Source organism: Euprymna scolopes, chromosome 6, assembly GCF_053919585.1.
Source record: "Euprymna scolopes isolate OS-2025 chromosome 6, ASM5391958v1, whole genome shotgun sequence".
NCBI lineage: Eukaryota > Metazoa > Mollusca > Cephalopoda > Sepiida > Sepiolidae > Euprymna > Euprymna scolopes.
Window position 1 is genome coordinate 12,344,125 of NC_136487.1, and position 26,962 is coordinate 12,371,086.

At 35.2% G+C, this 26,962-nt stretch overlaps 2 protein-coding genes across 4 annotated transcripts in view; one reads left to right on the forward strand and one right to left on the reverse strand.

Moving 5' to 3' along the window:
* The window catches only part of LOC145277517 (uncharacterized), a 61,017-nt gene extending 37,349 nt beyond the window's left edge, over positions 1 to 23,668 (forward strand). The window contains exon 3 of one of the 3 annotated variants that reach the window (XM_080128945.1): positions 2,901 to 2,943. In XM_080128945.1, coding sequence (XP_079985071.1) covers positions 2,901 to 2,933 — 33 coding nt within the window. In that variant the 3' untranslated portion in view covers positions 2,934 to 2,943. Of the gene's footprint in view, positions 1 to 2,900; positions 2,944 to 22,561 lie in introns of those variants that run through there. The other 2 variants (XM_080128943.1, XM_080128944.1) reach the window with 2 other exon arrangements.
* LOC145277516 (uncharacterized) overlaps positions 1 to 26,962 on the reverse strand; it is a 63,446-nt gene that overhangs the window by 30,846 nt on the left and 5,638 nt on the right. Inside the window, exons 3-8 of the mRNA XM_080128942.1 lie at positions 24,936 to 25,109; positions 20,455 to 20,561; positions 10,957 to 11,051; positions 9,467 to 9,676; positions 2,680 to 2,777; positions 363 to 706 (exon numbers count right to left, since the gene is read on the reverse strand). Of these exons, the coding sequence (XP_079985068.1) occupies positions 363 to 706; positions 2,680 to 2,777; positions 9,467 to 9,676; positions 10,957 to 11,051; positions 20,455 to 20,561; positions 24,936 to 25,109 (1,028 nt within the window). The remainder of the gene's footprint in view (positions 1 to 362; positions 707 to 2,679; positions 2,778 to 9,466; positions 9,677 to 10,956; positions 11,052 to 20,454; positions 20,562 to 24,935; positions 25,110 to 26,962) is intronic.

The window sequence follows — 26,962 nt, forward strand, 5'->3', positions numbered from 1 at the left end:
AGAGAGCTGAAAGGGAAAAGATAGCGAAATACGAAAGTCTTATGTATGACATGAAAAGAAACTGGAATCTTAGGAAGATCTTCATCATTCTAGTAATCATAGGATCAACTGGGTTCATAAAATAGAATTTAAAAAACTACCTGCCAAATATACCCGGTGAACCAAATGCAAGAGAGATTCAAACAATTGCACTTAAAGGGATGGTCAGAATCTTAAAAACATCTTTCGGTTGGAATATTTGAGTTAGCAGATGAATGTTTGGCATCCGGTAGAATGCTCCATTCCCAGTTTGAACAAATTGATTAGAAAATTAAAAAAAAAAATAAAAAAGAAAAGAAAATCTTCACAAAAATAAAACTTACGGGTAAAAAGTCTTCTGAGAAGATGGCAAAACATACGTTCTTAGATCTGGACCTTGCGGCTTGGATGATGATGAGTCTGTGATTGAAGTTGTCAGCGTTTTCTGGCACTCTATCCTCTGAATTGAATTACATATCAATATATTGTCGACAGTTTCAGGATCAACGACATTTCTGACAACAATCGCATTAGTTACAGGGATGTAAGATGTGCTTTCAATTGAATCGGCTGTTTTTTGAGAATCTTTGGTGGCAACAGAATCCTGACGAACAATCATGGGAATTTCTTTTTTTCCATTCGTGTCAGTGGAAGCAAATCCATTCGACATTTGCTGAACAATTTTGCTCTGTTAAAATAAATAAAAAAATAATGAATTATTGATAGGAGTAAATTATTTGGTGCTCATCTAGATTGGTGATCTTTTAAACCAACGCATTTCAGGTGGAAACATTATTACGTACTTACGTGCCATAGTATAAATTCCCCAAATTACAAAAAATGATCCATTAGAAAAATAATTACAAGTAAAAATAGAATTTATCAAATTATCAAGTTTTTAATGTATGTATGTGGAAGAGTTGTGCGACCAATTCAGTATGGCAAACTGGCTTATCTTCCTTGACTTAAAATTGGCTTAAATTTATGGTCCACCATTTTTAAACCGACCATAAATGTGGATGATTATTTTGTTTTTTAAAAACACATCTAGCACATCTTTTACTGCATCATATTTTTTAATTTTTGTAATTTATGCTAATTTTGAGATGACACAAAAGTATGAATTAATGTTTTCACCTGAAATGCGTTGATTTAAAAGATCAGCAAAACTACACAAGCGATAATTATTCAAATGTGATTTTCCATAACAAATTGAAAATGTTTATTTAAGTTCAGAATCATTAATTTTAAGAGATCACAAATTTGCAAAAAGTTAATTCTGATTATAAAGTGTTAAACAGCGTGAAACGAATAAATTAATACTTAAGTTAGTGTTATAGATCCAAACAATACAAATCTATTTATTAGTGCCTAAAAATGATATACTGAAGTATGCACATATGTAAAAGCTTCCTAACATATGGATACATAAGTAGCAAACTTACAAACATTTGAAGATGTTTGCTTAAAAACACAAGTAAAATAACTGAATAGTGACGTGACTGACCGGATGGCAGCAGCGGCAGCAGCAGCAGCTATCCCAAATCAAACTGCTTTCTCTGCCAATTTACTTAAAAAAGAAAAATCTAACATGCCCATTAGCCATGTTATATTTTCGTGGTTTCTGGTCTCTCACATAACTAAAGGTACACGTAGCAGGGAGACTTGGTGTTGTCCGGGATTGAATGAGGATCAATGAATGTTCTACACTTCCAATACTTTCATTGTCATTGAAATTGGTGAAATCGCCCCAACAATTCGATTGATTGCCTGCTCTAATCAGGGGTCAACGGTGATACACTGGAAGGAAGCTTCACATTTCTCCCCACAGTAACTTAGTCTACAATACATTGTAGTCTACATTGCACTGTAGAGAACCTACTGTTGATTTTATAAAATTATTTAATAGCTTGAATTAAAGTTTAAAATCAAAAGTCAAGTATCATGGTTCAATTAAGCTCTAAACACAAACATTCATTTCAAATGCGACCCTGTCCTATCAAATAACCTTCCTTTTATGCCGTGATAAATCTTTTCAAGTGCACTTGTGATATTAGGCTGTATAAGGGTGGTAACTTTGGTTCAAATCGAACCTGTTCTTTGTTTAATCAGATTTTTTCAATTATCAATTTTTGATATTGTAAACATTCTGATATAAAATCTATCTAGGAACACTCCCAAACACATAGAGTACATGTGTGCGTGGAATTAAAAAAAATCGGCCCAGCCATTTCGGAGTGGATAAGAAACGTCAGAATTCACAGACAGAGACACAGAGGCATATGCACACAGAGACATACCACAAACATACACACACAGACATACACACACAAACATACACACACAAACATACATACACAGAGACACACAGACATACACACACATACACACACAGACATACACACACAGACATACACACACACATACATACACACACAGACATACACACGCAGACATACACACATAGACATACACACACAGACATACACACACACACATACATACACACACAAACACATGCACACACATACACACACAAACAAACACACAGACACACACACTCACACACAGACACACACACACACATCCGCACACAAAGTGCCTTTTATATATAAGCATAGATTTTCATGCAAGTGAGTTTGTACATCATGAGACGCATACCTTATCTTCATTTCTAGTTGTGGGTTGAACAGAAGGAACAGGTGAAGCATCCAAGTCACTTTCCATCTCCCCCTCGCTGTCATCAGTAGATGAAGGTGCTATAAAAAAAAGAAAGAAATGTGTGCTTGAATAAATTTCTTACAATATTTAAATTGGACGGCATAGCACAAAAAAGTCATTAAACTAATTTTTAATTTGTTTTCATTACTTTTATCTTTTAGGAAAAACAAATATATGGAACTCGACGCCAATAGGGAGACACAGAAGTAAGGAGAAACTATGTTTAAATACATTTTTTTTTTTACACTTATCAAGGCCCGGAAGCCACTCAGGGATAAGGGTTATTGCAAGTACATTACGTTAGTGTGGAGATTTGATGAAGTGTTTACTTAAGGGGGCGGTTCATTAGGAATTTGTTAACGTTGGACTTGAAGACATCCAAGTTGTAGTCAGGTGGGAAGCAGGCAGACAGAACAGAGTTCCACAGGCGTGCAGTTCTAAGAAAGAAGCTTTATTCATGGAATCCACGTTTTGATATAGGCACAGATAAAGAGTGGGGGAAATTTTTCACAGTGGATTCAGCTAGACGGGTGTTTTTTGTGAAAGATTGGCGAGGGGGGACCAGAGATTGAAGTTCAGACGAGCACCTGCCATGGAAATAACGATAAAACAAGGATAGGCTCGCAACGTCTCTTCTGTGGGAGAGAGGTTAAAAGGTAGAGAAAAGGGCATCCCCCACTAAGCCATGAAGTCTATTTTGTACTCTGTCAAGGCAGGATAGGCTGTTTTTTGCAGCTCCTGCCCAGATATGGCAGCAGTATTCCATCCTTGGACGTACTTGGCTTTTATATAGATAGAGAATTGCATCAGTAGTGAGATATCTTCTGGAGCGGTAGAAGGATCCCACCATCTTTCCAGCGACCTTGGCAACAGACTTGATGTACATGTTCCATTTCAGATCAGGAGTAAAGGTCAAACCCAGAAGCTTGTCAAAACACGGGGCCTCTCCCAGACGAGAGCCATCCATCCCAATTGATGCCAGATTGGGATAAGAACATTGATGATGTAAGGATAGGAGTTTGGTTTTAGATGCATTAAAGGTAACCAGCCACGTCTTCCCCCACTGAACCACGCGCTCGAGATCAGAGGAGAGAGAATGAGAGAGAGCTTTGTCATTTACAGCCTTTGATGTGTTGCCGTAGATGGTCGTGTCATTTACACACGTTTTATTCACAAATTGACAAATGTAATAAAAGCAAGTAACATAACATACAATGAAACGAGTGTTACTTACTCTCGTGGTGCTCTCTATCATACGAGATAGGTATAGGGTCTAGGACAGGGTCTTATATTCACCCTGGTGGAATTCAGCCCATCATGGAGAAAATATGCTTTTACCTCCTGACGCCTGAGTCTCTCTTTGCCAAAGGAGGAGTTACCCACCGGCGTCCTCCCAACCGGTGTTCTTTTCCATTATTCTCCTACACTAATTAGAGGAATAAATGATCTTAATTATAAAATTAATTTATATTCCTGAAGTTTAAATACTTTACTAAAGAGATGAATGAGGGTGGAATTTAATCAAGATGTTTATAATCATTAATTATTAATAATTATGAATTATTAATGATATTAATTATTAATTATTAATAATTAATTTTAATTATTAATAATTATTAATTATTAATAATTAATAATTATTAATAATTAATTATTATTAATAATTAATAATTATTAATAATCAATTATTAATAATTATTAATTATTAATAATTATTAATTATTAATAATTATTAATTATTAATAATTATTAATTATTAATTGTTAATAATTATTAATTATTAATAATTATTAATTATTAATTGTTAATAATTATTAATTATTAATAATTATTAATTATTAATTGTTAATAATTATTAATTATTAATAATTATTAATTATTAATTGTTAATAATTATTAATTATTAATAATTATTAATTATTAATTGTTAATAATTATTAATTATTAATAATTATTAATAATTAATAATTATTAATAATCAATTATTAATAATTATTAATTATTAATAATTATTAATTATTAATTGTTAATAATTATTAATTATTAATAATTATTAACAATTAATAATTATTAATAATCAATTATTAATAATTATTAATTATTAATAATTATTAATTATTAATTGTTAATAATTATTAATTATTAATAATTATTAATTATTAATTGTTAATAATTATTAATTATTAATAATTATTAACAATTAATAATTATTAATAATCAATTATTAATAATTATTAATTATTAATAATTATTAATTATTAATTGTTAATAATTATTAATTATTAATAATTATTAATTATTAATTGTTAATAATTATTAATTATTAATAATTATTAACAATTAATAATTATTAATAATCAATTATTAATAATTATTAATTATTAATAATTATTAATTATTAATTGTTAATAATTATTAATTATTAATAATTATTAATTATTAATTGTTAATAATTATTAATTATTAATAATTATTAATTATTAATTGTTAATAATTATTAATTATTAATAATTATTAATTATTAATTGTTAATAATTATTAATTATTAATAATTATTAATTATTAATTGTTAATAATTATTAATTATTAATAATTATTAATAGCATTTTTGCATGTAGAACACATTTTGTATTTAAAGATTTCTCCCCTGGAAATTTATTGGTAAGAAATTTATTGGTAAGTAATTTATTGGTAAGATGTCAAAAACTAAATCTACCAAACAATTATATTTTTTTGATGAAGTTTTGAAAAGAAAGTTAAAGATAAGTGTACAACAATTAAAAAATAATGCTACAAAATGCGCTGACAATGACATTTGGGGGATCAAGCAAAAAATGCATGGTCAACCTCGTTGACATTCCCTACTAGAGATGCCTCAGGTGATTAGCAAAGACTAACCCCTTCTTAAAGGGAGAAGGTAAAGCCTGAGTAAGTGGACCTCCTAGAACTGTATGGGACTAAAGCCATACCTCAACAGTCATGCAGTCAACAGGGAACATCTGAGTCATCTTAACAATGGCCTAAACCAGTGTTTCTCAACCTTTGATGACTCATGGCCCTCTTGCTGAGTATCTCAACACTCATGGCTCCCTGCACTTAAAAAAAAAAAAAAAAAATGCTGATTTTGTTTTATCATTTTATTTAAAATAAATCAAAGTGAAAATTTTGCTGAAAAAGACACATTTTCTGTTGAGCTCATATGATGAGACTTCTTCTGTCCAGCTCTATCTTGGATCAAATTAAGTGATTTACATGTAAAACGCCTTTCCAGATAGAAAAACCAAGCCGGAATTAATTAATTTCATACGTAGAGGTTCCATATGAATTACTTTTTTTTTCATGGCTGAAGTCTTGTTATCTTATTTCTACATTGCAAGTTTCTGCATTTTGAATAAAATTTTGGCCAGTGTTCTCTTATATCTCTTTCATCAAAGACCCGTGACCCCTTAAGGGGTTCATGGCCCCTGGTTCAGAAAGGCTGGTTTAGACGCTATTGCTGAGCAGAGTACTCTTCCTCTAGGGTGTTGCTTTATCAAATCCCATTTTCTGACCCTTGTGTCACATCTTGCCGTGTTAGAGAAATAAAGATTAATATTTGTGGCTCATAGAGCATCCACAATGATTACACAATCCTTACAGTGACTACATGCTTAGAAAACAGACTTGTTAAATCTGACGCAGTGACACGAGACAAGAGGGAGAGAATGATGTTGGAATGCTTCACTCGAGTTGAATGTCCTTCATGTTGCTGGCTTAAACAAAACTAAGATGAAAAAGAGAATGAAATAGCAAAGTCTTATGTAGAACATGAAAAGAAATTGGAACCTTAGTAAGATTTTAAGCATTCCAATAATCAAAGGAATCATTAGACTCATGAAAGACAATCTAATAAACTACCTGTCAAAGAAATCTATTCTTTTCAAATTATTATTACTTTATGCTGACGGGAAATAATTATTTCCGCTATCTAAAAATAGGAGGTATATATATCTGTTGTTTTGTCATCTGAACACTGAACAGTGTATCTAGCCATAGCAAGCATATGCCAAACATTCGAGTTAATACAGCTTGCTCTAACTGAGCTGCAGGAGTATCCGATGATGACAATATAAAGTCAGGCTGCCTTAGGAACTTCATCTCTGGATTTTCTATTGGGGTTTACTCCCTTAGCCTTTCCCCTGATGAGGTAATCCTACAATTTGAATTAGAGTTGCCTTCTCCTAGGTGACGAGCCTCACCTGTCGAAAGTGACTAGTCTTAAGGCGCCAGTGGACCACCTTTGCCCCTTCTCCCAGTTAGTATAAACAGTTTTGCTGGGGTTAGTAGCTAAACCACATGAGAAGGTCAGGAGCTGGATTTGGTTGTCAGAAGTTATTTGAGACGCACACTATGAAGGCATTTTTAGGGAGAGAGAGTTTATCTCTGCTATCATCCTTGGTTGTGACAACCTTTGAAACCTATATATATATATATATATATTTGTAGTCATCGACATACAGTCCTGTTTCGTTGTATCACAACTCATCAGTGCTGCTAGACTAGCATCTCTCCCAAGCCAAGGATTGAACCTAGAGCTGTCGTGTTGACAGTCGGCAGTTCTTCCACTTGATCATGGAATCGACACCCGTAAATAACTAGTCGGAATGTCTATTTAAATAGACACCTGCCACCACTTTTATAGTGCTCAATTCGCCTGTTCGTAAACAAACAAACAATGAGCTTCGCATTTTCAGTCAATTAAGTAGCGGCTGAGATTATCTACGACAATGCTCTACCCAAAGAGGAGGGCTTAAAATATATTTGTAGTCATCGACATACAGTCCTGTTTTGTTGTATCACAACTCATCAGTGCCGCTAGACTAGCATCTCTCTCAAGCCAAGGATTGAACCTAAAACCGTCGTGTTGACAGTTGGCAGTTCTCATATATATATATATATATATATATATATATATATATATATATATATATACTCTTATAATTTTTTTTTGTGTATTGATATTCATATTAAAAACCTTTTTTTCTATTAAATTAAAAAGAAAATACAACTTTGTTATATATGGGTCTTGGAATTGCATTCATCTGCAAAAGATCTAGCTAATTTGCATATTCTTTTAAAAATTCGTTTTAATTAATTCCCTATTAGTTTTTCGGTTTTCTTATGAGATGATCATCTTTAGTTAACATGTAATTGTATTCATGCAGATATTCTATATAATTTATACTTGTGTAATATTTGTATAAAAAGATTATAGTAAACACAAACCTCTTTCTGTATTTATGTATGGGTATATATATTTGCTTAAAAAACTTTGCCTACTAAACTCCTCTGTCAGTTTTTTGTCTACAGACATGAAACTTAATACATAGGATATTCGGACTCATGCAAAATTTTATATTTGGGTTTTATCCAGGGAAAATCGGTGCAAAAGTGTGAAAATTAAAAAAATGGAATTTGCCAGGTGAAGGTCGAATGACATGTTACAAATATGCATACGTAACGTAATAGCTATTGGTTCATGTTTTAATTTTTAGCCTTGCAGTAAACATGTATCCGAAGCTCAGGCATTAACATCAAAGGAAAAAGTAATTCGTAAGCAAAACATTTTCATTTCGATTCTCAGTGGTGGCACACAAGTCATTTTTTTTTAAACTTTTAAATCATTACTATATATTGGGTCCAATATAACCTATAATATAAATATCACTTGTCTGTTTAAATGTATGTATGTATGTATGTATTTATGTATGTATATATGTCTCACATAAACTTTTGACAGAGGCAACGAATCCTGACAACATTGGTATCATTTTGAAGCTCGACGTCACATACGGCAAATATCGAAAAATTAGCCCAAAACATTAATTTCTTCACGACCGTTTTGTACAAGGAGGGGGTCGATTTTTTTCACCAACATTTTAGCAAGTCATCATCACCGTTGGATTGACTTCAGTTAATTTCAATGCTTTTGACTCCTGGTCGCGTCATGGAGACGTCAGATTTTCTTTCCCTTTCTTTTCTACCTTCCTGACCAAGGTTCCAGCTTGCCTGTCTGCTACCACTTTTTTGAACACCTCTCTTCACCCTGGCTGCCTACTGTTGTTTTGATTCTCTCCCCACGCTACTACCATGTTTTTTTAACACCTCTCTCCACATTCTTCACAGGTTTGGGCCTGCCTACTATCACTTTTTTTTGTTGCTCAGGCAACGTCGGGCACCCAGCTAGTATAATAATAAATACGAAATCTACATTAATCAAAATATCATATTTAAATTTTATGACCGGGCAATCCCAGGTGGCCTGCTAGTATATATATATATATATATATATATATATATATATATATATATATATATAGAGAGAGAGAGAGAGAGAGAGAGAGAGAGAGAGAGAGAGAGAGAGAAAGAGAGAGAGAGAGAGAGGATGTAACGATAAAATTGTCACTCTAGTACAGCTTTAAAACTTTTATTGAAAAAATCAATTCAGGTAATTTGATTATGTAGTAGAGCTGACATTTGAAATCATCTATGAAGAAGGGCTTGGGAGAGAAAGTGTCAAAACACGAAATACTATATATATATATATATATATATATATATATATATATATATATATATATATATATATGTAGAGAGAGAGAGAGAGAGAGAGAGAGAGAGAGAGAGAGAGAGAGAGAGAGATTATATTGGCTACAAATGCACTAATTAAATGTTGAAGGTAACCAACCTGAATCGTTTTCTGTTGGACTCATCATTGATGAGGTTGTGGGCGTTCGATTCATGTAAAATCCACCAGGAATAATCTGAGACGTGTCTTTCTTGCTCTGACTTGTTGAATCATTAGGTAATTGTCCTTGCAGTCGGAGTTGCTCATATACCAGAAGCATATAACAAGCTTTGTGCCCTCGCAGGAGGGCGTAGTTACTTGCTGACAAACCTACACAAATAAAACATGAGTCAAAAAAAGTTATTTAGAAAACCCTTTTCTATCATACTAGCAGAGCTACCCGGCGTTGCCCTAATAAATATAACAGATGATGTTAAATAATGTGAAGTTTCTCCCCCCATACACACACCTAGAAAAGAAATTTCTTTATGTGAAGAGTGAAAAAATAAAACTTAGGAGGCCTTCAGAGCACTACTGGAAGCAGTAAATGAAATCAAGGATGCCTTCAGAGCACTACTAAGACTGAGTTTACCCCCCTTTCGTTGTTGAGATATTTTTTGCTTTTAAAATACCAGTGAAACTAAAAGCTATAGATGAAAATAACATAAGAAGAAATGGCACAATAAAAATGGCACCAGTAAAAATGGCACGAGTTGATAAATAGGAAAAAATTATTACAAAAAAAATATGGATGAAAATATCACAATGAGTTTATCAATTCATTATTTTCAATCAATTTTGAGAAAAAGATTAGAGAAATAAATAGTCATAAAAATTGGTTTGTATAATGTACCTCCCCACCTCAAGTGTACTTTTATGTTTGCGAAAATACATGCACACATTACACAGATTTTTGCAGTAATCGGAAAATTAAAAAAACAACAACTCTTCATTGATTGAGATTGTCAGACTGACTTCCTCATCTTGGTTGTTATAGTCCCAACGTTTCGGCCGTTTTGCCCTCCGGCCTTCATCAGGTGTTTTGTATTGAACTGGGGAACCGTTTGTTAGGAGTCTCGAACTCAACCCTTTATTATTATTACGGGGGTACCGTGTTCGGACTCCAGCCAGGCTCTGAGACATAGTTGCTGATTCTCTGTTTTGAATGTTACTTTTCACTGCCTTCGTTCAGGATTGAACTCAGCACCTTTGGGTAACTGTAAACTTTGATACAATATCTAGGACCACTCGGCCATATGTCACTAGGACATATAATAATAAAGGGTTGGGTTCGAGACTCCTAACAAATGGTTCCCCAGTTCGATACAAAACACCTGATGAAGGCCGGAGGGCAAAACGGCCGAAATGTTGTGACGATAACAAACAAGATGAGGAAGTCAGTCCGACAATCTCAATCAATGAAAACACCTCATCTCAAAAATACAGACAACAACTCTTTAACTAAATATTTAGAAATTTAAAATGAATCGGAATTGGAATTAGTAATTGTATCGGAACCGGAAATTTTGATCAGAATCGATAATTGTATCGGAATTAGGAAAAGTATTGGAATTGTTCCATCACTAATATTTAAAAAAATGCAACCTTACCCTTGCGATCTTTAACAGAAATACTGGCACCATTCTTTAAAAGGAGCGCTATAATTTTGTCAAGTCCAAAATAACAAGCAACCATCAAAGCAGTTCTGGAGAAAATAAACAAATAAATAAATAGATAAATAAATAAATAAAAAATAAAAAAAGTAAATAATAATAAATAGAATAGAAATAAAAAGCAGAATTTTCATCATAATTTCATTAATATTTTAAGTGTTTACTTTTGCTAAATTATTTATTCATTAACAAGTCGCCCGGCATTGCCCGGTCGTAAAATACGCTTAAATATAATATTTTGATTCATGCCGATTTTGTATTTATTATTATACTAGCGGGGGGGGGGGGGTACCCGGCGTTGCCCGAGTGTTTGTAGGTGTGTGTGGTCGAGCAGGAGTGGGGGTGTTAATGAAAACCTTATAATAAGCGAAGTAAAAAAAGAAAACAGAAAAACGAACGTTAAAACTTATCTGAAAAATAAAGCGGTGGGTACCCGGGCGGTGGGGGGGGGGGGCGTTGAGTAATCAAAACAAAAAACACACAAAAAAAACAAACTAGGCAAACGAACTATGTTAAATGTAAAAATCTGAAAAACAAAAAAGAAAACAGAAAAACGAACGTTAAAACTTCTGAAAAATAAAAACAAAAAAAAAAAACATCTGAAAAATGGCTTAAATAAGTCTGTTTCAATATTAAAATTTAAAAAATCGAAAAAAAAAGACATCTCACAACACGATTCGAACCCAAAACATTTAGATAATGACCCAACACTCTAACCAACTGAGCTAACACGACGTACATGAAATTGTGTCAGTTCTTCAAATATTTAAACTAAATCAGGTTATGACGTTGTCTGACATATGTGTAGAACTGATCTCGTCATGAGAGGCCGGTTTTGCTGACCCCCTCCCCCTGTAGAAAAGTGTTGATTTCAGGGTGAAAAAATTAACGTTTTTGGCTAATTTTTCGATAGTTGTCGGACGAAGGATGGGGCTTTTATATGAGACCAAGTTTGTCAATTTTTGTTCAGTCTGTCGAAAGTTTTTAGCAGACACAAACATACACACACACATACATACATACAGATATTTTTTTTTTTTTACATGAGGGTCACCTCTTATCAAGGCCCAGGAGCCACTCGGGGATAAGGGTTATTGTGTGTACAGTAATCAATGGGATAGTATCGTAGTAATAGTTAGTATTGGGGATTTGATAGGTGTCATTACTTAAGGGAGCGGTTCATCAGGAATTTGTTTGTGTTATACTTGAAGACATCCAAGTTAATTCGGGGGTGGGGGACAGGCAAGCAACAGAGAGTTCCAAGCCGTGCAGTTCTAAGGAAGAAGCTTTGTTCATGGAATCTACGTTTTGATTCAGGCACAGATAAAGAGTGGGGAAAATTATTGACAGTGGTTTCAGCTAGTCGGGTGTTTTTCGTGAAAGATTGGCGGGGGGGGGACCAGAGAATGGAGCTCAGACGACCACTTGCCATGGAAATACCAATAAAACAGAGACAGGCTCGCAACGTCTCTTCTGTGGGAAAGAGGTTTCAGGGAAAAGAAAAGGGCATCCCCCACTAAGCCACGAAGTCTATTTTGTACTCTGTCAAGGCAGGATAGACTGATTTTAGCAGCTCCTGCCCAAATGTGGCAGCAGTATTCCATCTTTGGACGTATTTGGCTTTTATATAGATAGAGAATTGCATCATTAGTGAAATATCTTCTGGAGCGGTAGAAGGATCCCACCATTTTCTCAGCGACCTTGGCCACAGACTTGATGTATGTGTTCCATTTCAGATCAGGAGTAAAGGTCAAGCCCAGAAGCTTATCAAAACATGGGCCCCCCCTAGACGAGATCCATTCATTTCAATTGATGCCAGATGGGGATCAGAGCGTTTATGATGTAATGATAGGAGCTTGGTCTTAGATGCATTAAAGGTAACCAGCCACCTCTTCCCCCACTGAACCACGCGCTCAAGATCTGAGAAGAGAGAATCAGAGAGAACGTTGCCATTGATGTATTGCCATAGATAGTCGTGTCATCAGCATAGATGTCTACGAATGATTTAAGTATGTCTTTTGGGAGATCATTTATGTAGATCAAGAAGAGAGTTGGGCCCAGGATGGACCCTTGAGGGACTCCAGCATTAATACTGTGGGCCTCTGATTTCTGCCCATCAACCACTACTCTTATGAGCCTATCAGAGAGAAATGATTTAATGATAGAGAAAACATTTCCAGTTATACCGTAGCTGGAAATTTTGTGAAGTAGGCCTTTATGCCATACTTTATCGAAGGCCTTTGATATGTCAAGAGCAATTGCCCTAGAAATGAAGCCTTTATTGAGAGATTTGCTAATTCTATGTGATATAACTGTTAGCACGTCTGCTGTAGATCTAGCAGAACGGAAGCCATATTGCGTGTCACTAAGAAGGTTATTTCTGAAGTGGTTGACTACTTTTCTATTTAATATGGATTCCAGCAACTTACTCATGACACTCAGGAGACTTATTGGTCTGTATTGAGAGGAAGATGACTTATCACCTGAGTTCTTAAATACTGGGCATACTGATGAGGTTTTCCAGGGTGTTGGAAAGCACTTTTCCTTAAGGCAACACTTAAACAGTTTTGTAAGTATGGGGGCAAGTTCTGGTTGTAGCTTTTTTAATACTATAATTGGAATACAGTCAGGGCCAGTTGCTTTACTGGAATCAAGGTTCTTGATTAGCTTGGCGACCTCATGCACAGATATTTGTATGTTACTTAGCGTGTTGTGTGTTGTAGGAGGAAATACGGGGAGTTGATGGCCTTCGTCGCATAGGGTAGAATTTGCTGCAAAGTTCTTGGCAAATAGTTTGGCCTTGTCGGATGCTGATGAGATGACCTCTGGACCATTGATAATGGTTGGGATACAACACACATTTCTGTTCAGGATCCTATTTGCTATTTGCCAGAACTAGTGGGAACCAAGCCGCTGCTCAGCTACTTTGGATTTAACGGATTGAGCATATAGCTCTCTTGCATTTTTTATTACTCTTTTACAGTGGTTGCTTGCGGTCCTGAAAGCAGCTTTAGTCTCAGTGCATCTATTACGTTGGTAGTTATGGAAAAAGTGATTTCTATGTGCGATGGCAGCAGCACATTCAGGGGAGAACCATGGGTGGCTGTTAGGTTTTTGTTGGAATTTTTTTTATGGTATGAATCGGTCTATGCCTATAATTAACCATTCGGTAAGGTCTGATACTATAGAGGACACATCATTTTTAAACATGGAATGCAGAGGTAGATCAGATATGAATGCACGGAAGCTATCCCAGTCAGCCATAGAGTATCGGTATACAGTACGGTGAAGAGGTACATCTGTAGACTTATTATATTTAATTTTTATCTTAACTGATACAACGGAGTGGTCGGAGGATCTCAGAGGAGATAGAACGGCACATGAGCATAGCTCCGGGGAAGTGGAGAGAAAAAGTCTAGTAGGCTTGCATACTGACTGGTACTATCGGGCACATGGGTGGACTCGCGAACAATCTGAGTGAGGTCATAGGCAATGGCAAAATCATCACAGAACCTCCCCTCATCATCAGTCTTATTTGAGTGGGTCAGCCATTCAACATTGTGGACGTTTAAGTCACCGCAAATGTGAATGTTAGCCGCGGGATGAGCAGACAGGATGTAGTCAATTTTCTCCGATATACTCTTAAAGATAGTAACTCCGCTGTTGTGGGGGCGATAGAGGGCAAATATAAAGGTGGTGGTGTAAGCAAGTGCAACCCGGAAGCACATATAAGGTGAGTTAGGGTCTTCTTTGAAGATATCCCTGTCACACGGGAAGCCATCTTTAATGTAGACACATATTCCATGCCCATGGCGATCTTGGGGGTCAGATTTAGATGTTAAGTTAGAGTATCCATTAATTAAGACATACATACATATATACATACATACATTTTCGCTTTTATATATATAGATTACATTGGACCCAATATATAGTAATGATTTAAAAAGTTTAAAAAAAAAAAATGCCTGAGCTATGAAGACAAGATTTTTTTTGCAAGGCTAAAAATGAACTAATAGCTATTGCGTTATGCATGCATATTCGTAATGCATCGTTCAACCTGTTCCTTGAAAATTCCATTTCTCTCATTTGCACACTTTTGCACTGATTTTCCCCGGCTAAAATCTAAATATAAAGTTTCACATCGGTTCGAATACTCTGTATATTAAGTTTCCTGTTTGTAGACCAAAAACTGACAGAGGAGTTTGGTAGGCAAAAGTTTTTAAACAAATATATATATGCATACATAAATATATATATAGAAAGAGGTTTGTGTTTACTATAATCTTTTCATGCAAAATATTAAAAGAATATGCAAATTAGCTAGATCGTTTGCAGATGAATGCAATTCCACGATCCATATATAACAAAGTTGTATTTTCTTTTTAAATAAATAGAAAAAAGGGGTTTTTAATATAAATATCAATATACCAAAAAAAAAAAAAATATATATATAGGAGTATAGATCAGACTTAAATATTGAATTGACATTTTGAAGATATTTTCAAATCTAAGCGGACCTGAAGGAGCTTGTCCCCTACCTGTAGATGATTTCCTTTACACTTTTTCAAGGAGTATTATCGATTACAGACTTAACTTTCAGGTTATCAAATAAATTTGAAAAAAGAATATTTGTAATGACTTTTAACGTCAGGATCACATTTTCATTATAACGTTCTACTAAATTCATCCCTCACTTTCGGATACATGGCATTCATAATGTATCAAGTCACCGTATCGTAAAATGGCCCAGCGATAATCCACAAAAAAATGTAACTAAAGGCAAGATAAATTCTACCTTCTGGATAAGGTTTTTTTTTTAGTAAAGAAGACTAAATATTGAAATAATTCAACTTTTTTAGCAAACAATTTTGATTAAGTATAATTTCTTCTTTTTTTTAAATTCAAAACAAATGAAATATTTTTTTATTTTATTTCTTTTCTTTAAAATTAATTAATAAAAATTTTTTATTGATTATTTTTTAGTAAATATTTATGAATTAGTTTTTATTTTATATTTTATGAAATATTTTTTATTTAAAATTTTACTTATCTTATTTACGACCCAATCTACAGTAACTTTGCATCGACATTGTCCGACAGATTGCGTAATCATCTGGAAGATGCCAAAGCGATTATCCAATCAGCTGTCAGAAGACAACAAATTTCAATGAAAGTGTGAAATACAGTGATAGAAAGCTATTCTTAAGATAGGGAAAGGGGAACGTTGCATTTTGAATGAATCATGTCACTATTTTTGCTTTGGCTTCTGCTTATGGAAGATACAGATGCAGTTGCTGGAAGTTGGATTGTAAACTGGATAAGCTCCTGAATGAACTATGTGGCAGCCATTTTGACATTAAATACCACTCAATAAAAAGGAGCTATTTATATGTAATCCTTTTTTCTGCTGTAACTTGACCTGTCACTGTCGCTTTTTGTGTCTCTGCATGTGTGTGTGTGTGTGTGTGTGTGTGTGTGTTGAGATTAATCGGAATTGGGAACCAGAAAAATCCGAACCTTTGGGATATTGGAATCGGTATTGGAATCTGAAAAAAATTAGTGCTTATTTTCAGATGCCAAAAACGATTCTTTTAATTTTTTAAAACTTAATTTTCCATTTACCGATCCTATTATAAAATAATATTTATAGATTTTAAACAAATAGTAAAACTAAAATCTACAGCTCATCCCCCCCCTTCCCTACACAAGTGTATTATATAATATAGACACATATTATGTGTTCTTTGGTAATCTGAAGGTTTAAAAAAATAATCTCTATAACAAAATAGATTTTAAAATAATCAGAATTGGTAATTGTATTGGAATTGTGAAGGATATTGGAATGGTCCCGTTACTAGGTAGTACGGTTGTATTCGTTGCATATAGTAAAACTTAAACTTATCCTGTTTTTAATAAATGCTGACAATGAAAATGTTAAAAGAATTTATTCCCATATATTTAGCTGTCTCCATCAACGTGATATTCATTCTTTTATTTATTTAAAGAGAAACGTTTTCTTTCAAATATCAAGTGAAGCGATTTTTAGCTTTTCTAGGCAATCATCTAGAAATGGGGTTGGCGTCAAGGAGGACATCTGGCCTATATATAAAAAAAAAAATCTTGTCGCAGCTTTCAAAGAAAATCAATCACATTTCAGATTATAAAGTCTTCGTCAAAAGTTGAAAATCAGTTTCTAAAAAGCCGTCCAACATATGTCAGAATGTAAAACAAACATTAAATTTAAATTGATGATGATGATGATGATGATGATTCAATTTCAGACGATAATTATTAACAGATTGAAAATAGTTCTCTTCATTAATTCATTGTTCAGATACTTCGATATAATTCAGCTCCATATTCCAGTAGCTTCTTTTCAAGAACTGCATGATTATGGAATTCTCTTATTGCTGACTGTTTTCCTCCTACTTATATAATCTTGTTCTTTTCAAGAGCAAGGTCAATAGCATCTCCTGTCTTTCCAGTAATCGTTTTTCATTCTTGCTAGCTCTTTTCATCAAGTGGTTTCATGCATTGTCTGAAGCTACTTCACATCCCAACAACTTCTGAGAAAATTGTCTGCATGCACATTCTTACTATCTAATCGTTTTGAGAGATAAATGTTTGGATCACGTGATTGTAACATTTTTTTGTCAGATTTGAGAGGAATTTAGAAAATGTATTTTATTCAGGAAAGCTGCAAAGAACATTTCTATTAAAAGAAAACTCCATAAAACGGGAAGCAACAGCGGAGTTACTATCTTTCAAAGCATATCTGAGAAAATTGACCAAGTCCTTTCTACTTATCCTTCAGCTAACATTCATATATGTGGAGACTTCAATGTTCACAACGTCGAATGGTTGACCCACTCAAACAAGACCGATGATGAGGGGAGGTTCTGTCATGATTTCTCCATTGCCTATGACCTCACTCAGATTGTTCAGGAACCTACCCGTGTGCCCGATAATGACGGCCAGTATGCGAGCCTACTAGACCTTTTTCTCACAACTTGCCCTGAACTATGTTCAGTTTCTGTTCTGTCGCCTCTTGGATCTTCCGACCACTCTGTTGTATCAATCAAGATAAAAATGAAATGTAATAAGTCCCCAGACGTACCTCTTCATCGTACAGTATATCGATACACTAAGGCTGACTGGGATAGCTTCCGTACATTTATATCTGATCTACCTCTGCATTCCATGTTTAAAAAGGATGTGTCCTCTATAGTATTAGACCTAACTGAATGGTTAATTGTAGGTATTGACCATTTCATACCCTCTAAAAAGTTTCAGCAAAAACCTAACAGCCAGCCATGGTTCTCTCCAGAATGTGCTGCTGCCATTGCGCACAGAAATCACTTTTTCCACTGCTTCAAACGTAATAGATGTATGGAAACTAAAGCCGTTTTCAGGACTGCCAGCAACCATTGTAAGAAAGTAATAAGGAACGCAAGAGTGTTGTATGCTCAATCTGTTAAGTCCAAAGTAGCTGAGCAGCGGCTTGGTTCCCACCAGTTTTGGCAAATAGCAAACAGAATCCTGAACAGAAGCGTGTGCTCCATCCCAACTATTATCAATGGACCTGAGGTAATCTCGTCAGCATCAGACAAAGCCAAACTCTTTGTCAAGAACTTTGCAGCTAATTCTACCCTTTGCGACCAAGACCGCCAACCCCCAATATTTCCTCCTGTATCAGAAAACACGCTATGTGATATACGTATATCTGTATGTGATGTTGCGAAGCTAATCAAAAACCTTGATTCGAGTAAAGCAACTGGCCCTGACGGTATTCCAATTATAGTACTCAAAAAACTTCAACCTGAATTAGCGCCCATACTTACAAAACTGTTTAAACGTTGTCTTAAGGAGAATAGTTTCCCATCTCCGTGGAAAATCTCATCAGTATGCCCTGTATTTAAGAATTCAGGTGATCGCTCATCCCCCTCTCAGTACAGGCCAATAAGTCTCCTGTGCGTCATGAGTAAGTTGCTAGAATCTGTGTTAAATACAGAAGTAATCAAACATCTCAACAAAAATAACCTTCTTAGTGACACTCAATATGGTTTCCGTTCTGCTAGATCTACAGCAGATGTCCTTACAGTTATATCGCATAGGATTAGCAAATCTCTCGACGGTGGCAATCTTTCTAGGGCAATTGCTCTTGACATATCTAAAGCCTTTGATAGGGTATGGCATAAAGGTTTACTTCATAAGATCGCTAGCTATGGTATAGCTGGAAAAGTCTTCTCAATTATTAAATCATTTCTTTCTGATAGGTTCATAAGAGTAGTAGTTGAGGGGCAAAAATCAGAAGCTCACAGTATTAATGCCGGTGTCCCTCAGGGATCCATCCTGGGCCCAACTCTTTTCCTGATCTACATTAATGATCTTCCAAATCATATCCTTACATCATTTGTAGACATTTATGCTGACGACACTACCATTTATGGTAGCACATCTAAGACAGTAAATGACCAAGTTCTCTCCAATTCTCTCTCCTCTGATCTTGAGCACGTAGTACAATGGGGAAAGGAGTGGCTGGTTACTTTTAATGCATCTAAAACCAAGCTTCACTCTTTACATCATCAACATTCTAATTCACATTTGTCATCAATTGAAATGAATGGCTCTCGTCTTCAGGAGGCCTCAAGTTTTGACAAGCTTCTGGGCTTGACCATTACTCCTGATCTTAAATGGAACACGTATATCAAATCTGTTGCCAAGGCCGCTGGAAAAATGGTGGGATCTTTCTATCGATCCAGTAGATATCTCACTGCTGATGCTATTCTCTACCTATATAAGAGCCAGGTACGTCCAAGGATGGAATACTGTTGCCACATCTGGGCAGGAGCTGCTAGAAAGGACTTGTCCTGCCTTGATAGAGTTCAAAATAGACTTCGTAGCCTCGTAGGAGATGTCCTTTTCTCCTCCTTGCAACCTCTATCTCACAGAAGAGATGTTGCGAGTTTGTCTCTGATGTATCGTTATTTTCATGGAAAGTGTTCAACTGAGCTTCAATCTATGGTCCCCCCTCGCCAAACTTTCACAAGAAACACTCGTCTAGCTGTAAACACTATCAATAATTTCCCCCACTCTTTATCTGTGCCTAAACCTAAACGTAGATTCCATGAACAAAGCTTCTTTCTTAGAACTGCACGCCTGTGGAATTGTCTTCCGTTTTCCTGCTTTCCGGCTGACTACAATATGGTTGTGTTCAAGTCTAAAGTAAATAAGTTCTTGATGAGCCGTTCCATATAAGTTATTAAATTTACCAAATTTTCATTACTAATGATTACTATATTGACCAATTTCTACTGTACACTCTTTAACCCTTATCCTTGAGTGGCCTCTGGGCCTTGATAATGTGGTGACGCCTTTGTAAAAAAAAAAAAAAAAAAAAAAAAAAAAAAAAAAAAAGCAAATAAAACTGACCTTTCGTTAAAATCTGTTGCATTCACATCAGATTTGTGTTGCAATAAAATGTCAGTAATTGTCAAGTCTTGTTTCAGTACGGCATAATGTAAAGGAGTTTTACCTTCCTGAAGAAGAAAAAAAAATGTCACAGTTGAATTCAAAAGTGATTTTACTTATGTTGAGATTCTCTTTTATAACAAAAAAATATTATATATACACCTGATAATTCTTTTGTCGTTGTCCTCAGAATCAACACAGGAGCGAATTTATCAACATATAAGTTTTATTCAAAATTAACATGAGCTCTAATCTATGGTCCCACCTCGCCAAACTTTCACTAAAAACACTCGTCTAGTTGAAACTACTATCAATAATTTCCCCCACTCTTTGTCTGTGCCTAAACCTAAATGTAAATTCCATGAACAAAACTTCTTTCTTTGAACTGCACGTTTGTAGAACTCTGTTCTGTTTGCCTGCTTTACAACTGACTACAATTTGGTCGTCTTCAAGTTCTATGTAAACAAGTTCTTGATGCGCCGTCTCCTTAAGTAATCTAATTTACCAAATTTCCACTACTAATGATTACTATGATATTGTCACATTGACTACTGTACACTCTTTAACCCTTATCCTTGAGTGGCCACCGGGCCTTGATAAGTAGTGACTCCTTTGTAAAAAAAAAATGTGTGTGTGTGTGTATGTGGCAGGTGATGGCAGAGAAATGTATTTCACACTTGACAACTTGGTTTTCTGTTTTCCTCTCTCTCTCTCTCACTTTCTCTTGTTTATGTCAACTGTCTTGCATAGACATAAACCAACATTCCTGAAATGTAAATATTAAAAATATTACATTGTTCGTTTGTATATTGCGTTGCATAATTCTAATTTCCCAACCTGGAATGTAAGCCTTTCTTTGTTTTTGATGATAATTGCAATTCCGGTCATTTCAGGGGACACAAGAATGTAGATAAAAAAGTCCATCTGGACTAGACTGGAATGTGTGTGTGTGTGTGTGTGTGTGTGTGTGTGTGTGTGTGTGTGTGTGTGTGTGTGTGTGTACACGCCTCCACTTTTATCGGTGTTATCCTGGCTCAATATTCAACATATACACAATTTTATAAACTTCCAACTAGTAATTAGCAGTCATTTATAAAAAAAAAAAAAGAAAGCAAAACAAAACCAAAAACAGAAATCAAACAAAACAAGCATGTCTTCTTGGTGCATATGGGTCTAGTGGTAGTAGATATAAGAGTAAAAATCCTCCCACTTCATGTAGCGAGCACAACTAAATATTCAAATCAAAGAAAGCAAACCAAATTAAAATTTCTTTTTTAGCAACATAGTTCAATATATGGTAGAGATCAATAACTGTATGTGTCTTTTTTTACCGGAGCTATCAAGTACCCATATCATGTGGTCATCTGTAGTCGAATGCGACTAAACGCTGCTACAATGAGGTGTAGGGGAGGGCGCCACTCTATTCTCAGGATTACTCCACTTACCTTTAATACACTCCTTATAATGCGGAGTGTTTATCAAGAAGGTATCGAGTACAATTTTTTAAATTTTTGGTATGACTCATTCCAGGATTGAACCCTAGTCTCCAGCTCATTCGCAAACACTCTTACCATTATGCCAAATGGGTCAATCAAACATTAACATAAAAAATAAATAAATTAAATTAAAAAAATAAAAACAGTATAAATTAATAAAGTAGAATCAATTTGATGTTACAATTAAATGAATGTCATCCAAATGTTGTATTTCTGCTGTTTAAAACAATAACGACACACTCTCATATACGAAAAAACCAGCAGGCCACCCAGCATTGCCCGGTTGTAAAATATATGGAAACAATTCTCTATTGATTATTATATTGTACCTAATATATAGTAATCATTCATAGTTAAAAAGAAACATGACTTGGGTGCCATCAGCTAGAATCGAAACCAAAACATATGTCTCCAGCCTTATCTGTAATCACCTGTACTATGTCCATACACATGCAAAATCTTGCAAAAGTACATTGTAAAAGGTATAAATATATATTTGCACATTCTTGGAAATAACACCTTTAATCGACTTGCTAAAGTCAATGTATTTTTTTTCGATTTTGATCTCTTAGCAGAAGTGGATCCTCTACGACAACCAGTGGTTGGATGCTGGAGAAGCTTCACAACACTTTCTGAAGCCGAAATTGCACCAAAAAAGATTATGGTGACTGTTTGGTGGTCTGCAGCCAGTCTCATCCATCACAGCTTCTTGAATCCAGGCGAAACGATTACGGCAGAGAAGTACTGTCGACAAATTGATGAAATGCACCAGAAGCTCCAATGTATGTGCCTGAGATTGGTCAATATGAAAGGACCACTTCTCCTCCAATTCTCGCCCGCATGTTGCTCAACTAACTCTGCAGAAGCTGAACGAATTGGGCTACGAGACTCTGCCTCATCAACCCATTTTCACCGGACCTCTCGCCCACTGATTATCACTTTTTCAAGCAGTTCGATAACTTCCTGCACGAAAAATGCTTCAAAAGCTGAGATGATGCCGAATCAACCTTCAAAGATTTCATTGCTTCAAGAACTCCAGATTTCCATGCTAATGGGATAAAAAAAACTTGTTTCTCGTTGGCAAAAATATGTCGATTCTGTGATGTAATCCCCCATTGAGGAGCGTTAGAACTATGCTGAGGTAACTTCGTATTCCCGGGTGACGCCAGATAACCCAAGGATTTAAGATAGAGAAGATAAATATAGATCTATTTTAATTCACTGTCAAAATGGATATATTTGTTTTTTTTGGGTTGGAAGACCTGAGATATTTTGTTATTTGGGAAAAACTCAACAACAGGAAATGCGAGGATGTTAGCCGAACATATTGTACTGGCTGAGTGATGGTTGATGACCTCGAGGTTATGGGATTTTTAGTCTTGAATGGGGTCTCAGATTGTTGGGGCTTAGCGTGATTTGATTGGCTGGCGAGACTTACACCACTCCCACATCGGGTCGATGCGCTCTAAAATTAAACAAATTGCTTGTTGAATTCGAGGAGAACAGGTCGTATAAACCCGCCGTTCCCTGGAGAGGGTTCCCCTCCACCTACCTCATCCAACCGTCTGTCGCTGTCTGTGAAGAGAGTTGAGACTTTGAAAAGAACTTACAAAATCTGAATGAGAATTGTAAAAACATTTTGTACATAATTTTGTGAAAATTAAGCTTTTGTAGATAGACTACAATTGTTTGTCTTTCTTCCTGCCTGCCGCTTCGATATTCGCTTTCAGCATACCAGATTCATGTAACAACCTCCGAGAAGTCTAGATGACACGTGCCGAGAATCTAGAGAAATAAGAGTCCTTAACCACCTTCTCGAAGAGGCGTTACAATTCTAATGGTTCTTATTTTGATTAATAGAGTTTATTATGAAAAGAGTTATGATCTTTTGAAATTGAAGCCACATTATTTTTGCACCAACCTAATCGATATGGAAGATAACGATATGTCTTTATTGTTGGTGACAATTATGGATGATTGGTTGTTAAGAGAGAGATACATGCACAGGAATTCTTGACAGATTGATTCTTTTCAAGACCAAATTATCAACCAACAATGATATACTTTTATTATATAAGCATTTTTGACCACCTGAAACGCCTCTTCTGGAATGATATTGTCACTATGACACCAAGGGCATTTTATCTGTCCATTGTTGTTTAACTTGATTGACTTGACTTCGATTACACCTGTGTAACCTTTTGCCAAAAATGACCTTCCAAGCATCATACTTTTAAGTTATTTTTCTGACAATTTCAAGTTTTTTTGTTTTTTTTTATTCCATTTTCATCCCAGACGAGGCACAGTGCCACTTTGATGTAGGGGGATACCATCGGGGCCATAAGTTGCAGGGATACTATGTAGGGAGTTGAGCAGCAAGATGTCTGTTCACATTACATTTGAAATTCTGAATGTCAATACAGTTGGAAAAGCAGGAACCCGGAAGGGAGTTCCAAAGTCTAGCAATTCTGGAGAAGAAACTATTAGAGTAGAAGGTTTTCTTACATTTAGGGATCTCTACTGTGTAAGGGTGGGATTTTGCTGCTTGTAGGGTTTGTTGAAGGTATTTACGTTGAGGGGGTACAAGAGCTTATAGTTTGTTGGAGCATCCACCATTAATATACTTGTAGAACAAGCAGAGGGATGCAACATTTCGTTGATGTGACAGAGGCTGAAGCCTAGATGACAGTTTAGGACCTATCGGATTGGTGACTCTTTTGAACCCTGTCCAGGAGTGAGAGACTAGTAGCAAATGCACCAGCCCAAATGTGACAACAATACTCCATACATGGACGAATGGCTTTCTTTCTTTATGCAAGTGCCAGTGTTGGGGTTATAATTTTTATTCAAATGACCTTTTAATAATTATGTTATTGTTCTCGTAGGTGCGTGACTTCTCATAACACACGTCTTAGATATCCAACGCAAATAAAATGAAATACTTACTATGTTTTTAAGATTTGGATTCGTTTCAGCTTTTAATAAAACATTAATAACCGCCACATGACCATATTTAATCGCCAAGTGTAAAAGTGTATCTTCACCATCAGAGCGAGCTTCTCCATCAACTTGAGAACTCAACAGCACTTCTACAACATCAGCATGACCACATTCCACAGCCTTAAAAACAAAATCTTTAAAAATTGAAAAAAAAACAAAAAACAAAACAAAAACCCCAAAAAACAAAAAACATAATTATTTTCTTTTGAATTGATAATGCCGTTTCTACATATCATTTTTATGAATGATTTACCATTTATTAAGGCCAAAAGCCATTGGAGAATAAGGAGATTGCTAGTTGGATGATCAGCAATACTATAAGAGGATTGAAAATGATAGTTGTGATGGACACAATTTAATTATTTAAGAAGATGTCCCAACAAATATTTGTTGACATTAGACTTGAAGATATTTGTCAAGCTATCTTCTTAAACAGCCTTGATATTTGTTAGTTCTCTTTTCTCAAGTTGAATTTTTATATATCTCTATTAATTCTCAATAGGATTCAAATCTGGAGACAGACTTTACCATTGCAAGACATCAACGTCATTTTCAGCAAATCGTTTCCTTGTAGATTTAGCGGTATGCTTAGGATCATTATCCTGTTGGAAAATCCAATCAGGAAGTAGCTGCGGCTTCTCAACAGAAACACTGTATAAAATGATCCTCTTTTTAGCCAGTCTATATAGTCTTCCTTATCTATATAGTTCTGAGTGAATTCATATAGAAAATATGTGGCTGTTGGTTGGTCTAGTCTTCCATTGTTTTGTGATGGAAGGTTGTGATGCATTTCTGGCGACTCTTTTGGTTATTTCCATTGCAAGCTTTTTATGTAATTCTTTCTCATTTGTAAGACAGTCTTGTCCAAAATTTTTGGCCAGTTTCGTGATGGATGTTGTTCTGCTGTATCTTGCTTTGTGATGTTGATGTACCATCATGAATATTTATTTGCATCCTCATCTTCAACGTTGTTGTTTCACCACGTTTCGGCTAACTCATCCTCTGGCCTTCTTCAGGTGATTAACTGCGACATCATAGGAATCCTGAATCTCTTAAGTGTATCATCAGTAATTACTGCCTTCCATAGTTGTTGTCCCCTCACCACGTTTTGGCAAGCCAATCCCCTGGCTGGCTTTGGGTAGAATTGAAACCACTATCTTCAGACACTGCTCACCTGGAGCCAGAGGATTGGTTGGCCAAAACGTGACAACAACAACTATGGAAGGCAGTAATTACTGGGGATACAGTTATGAGACTCAGCATTCCTATCCCATCATGGTTAATCACCTGAAGAAGGCCAGAGGATTAGTTGGCCGAAACATGATGAAACAACAACGATGAAGATGAGAATAACAGTTTGCAAATAAATAAATACATAAAATAATCATTCTCAAAGGATTCCAATAAAAAAAATAATATATAATACCATCATGAGGATTGAATTCTGGAAACTCATCAGATATTACCCCGTAATCACAACAGTGGCATGATGTTGATGGTCAATTTCTGAGTGATCCATACCGCCTGCTCCTTTTGGACATATATGGCCTTAGTATACACTGGTTTCTGCATGTTAATCGTTAGAGTGTTAACATTTTCATCGATTTAATGTTTTGTATTTTACTTCAGTAAGTTTTAAGAGATCAAGAGTCTCCTTCCTGGAGCTAACACTTGATTCTGTTATGATTTAAATTTATATCCGAGGGCTCTTTTAAGAATAGATTCTGTTCCCTTTATGGCTGCTATTTGTATCGCGTTACAGCTTGGTCTTCCATGGATTGCTTCTAAGTATTTCTGAAGATTCTTTTTTATTAAGCCAGTTGTCCTTATGTGACCAATCAACAATTCCAAAGTTGTATGCAATCACAATCATGTCAAGTTGGTTAATGGCAGTTACTTTGTTTTTGTTTGTAAGCTGTTTTACAATTTTTTCTTACACATATTCTCTGCATATTTTTTCTCTCATCGTGGCA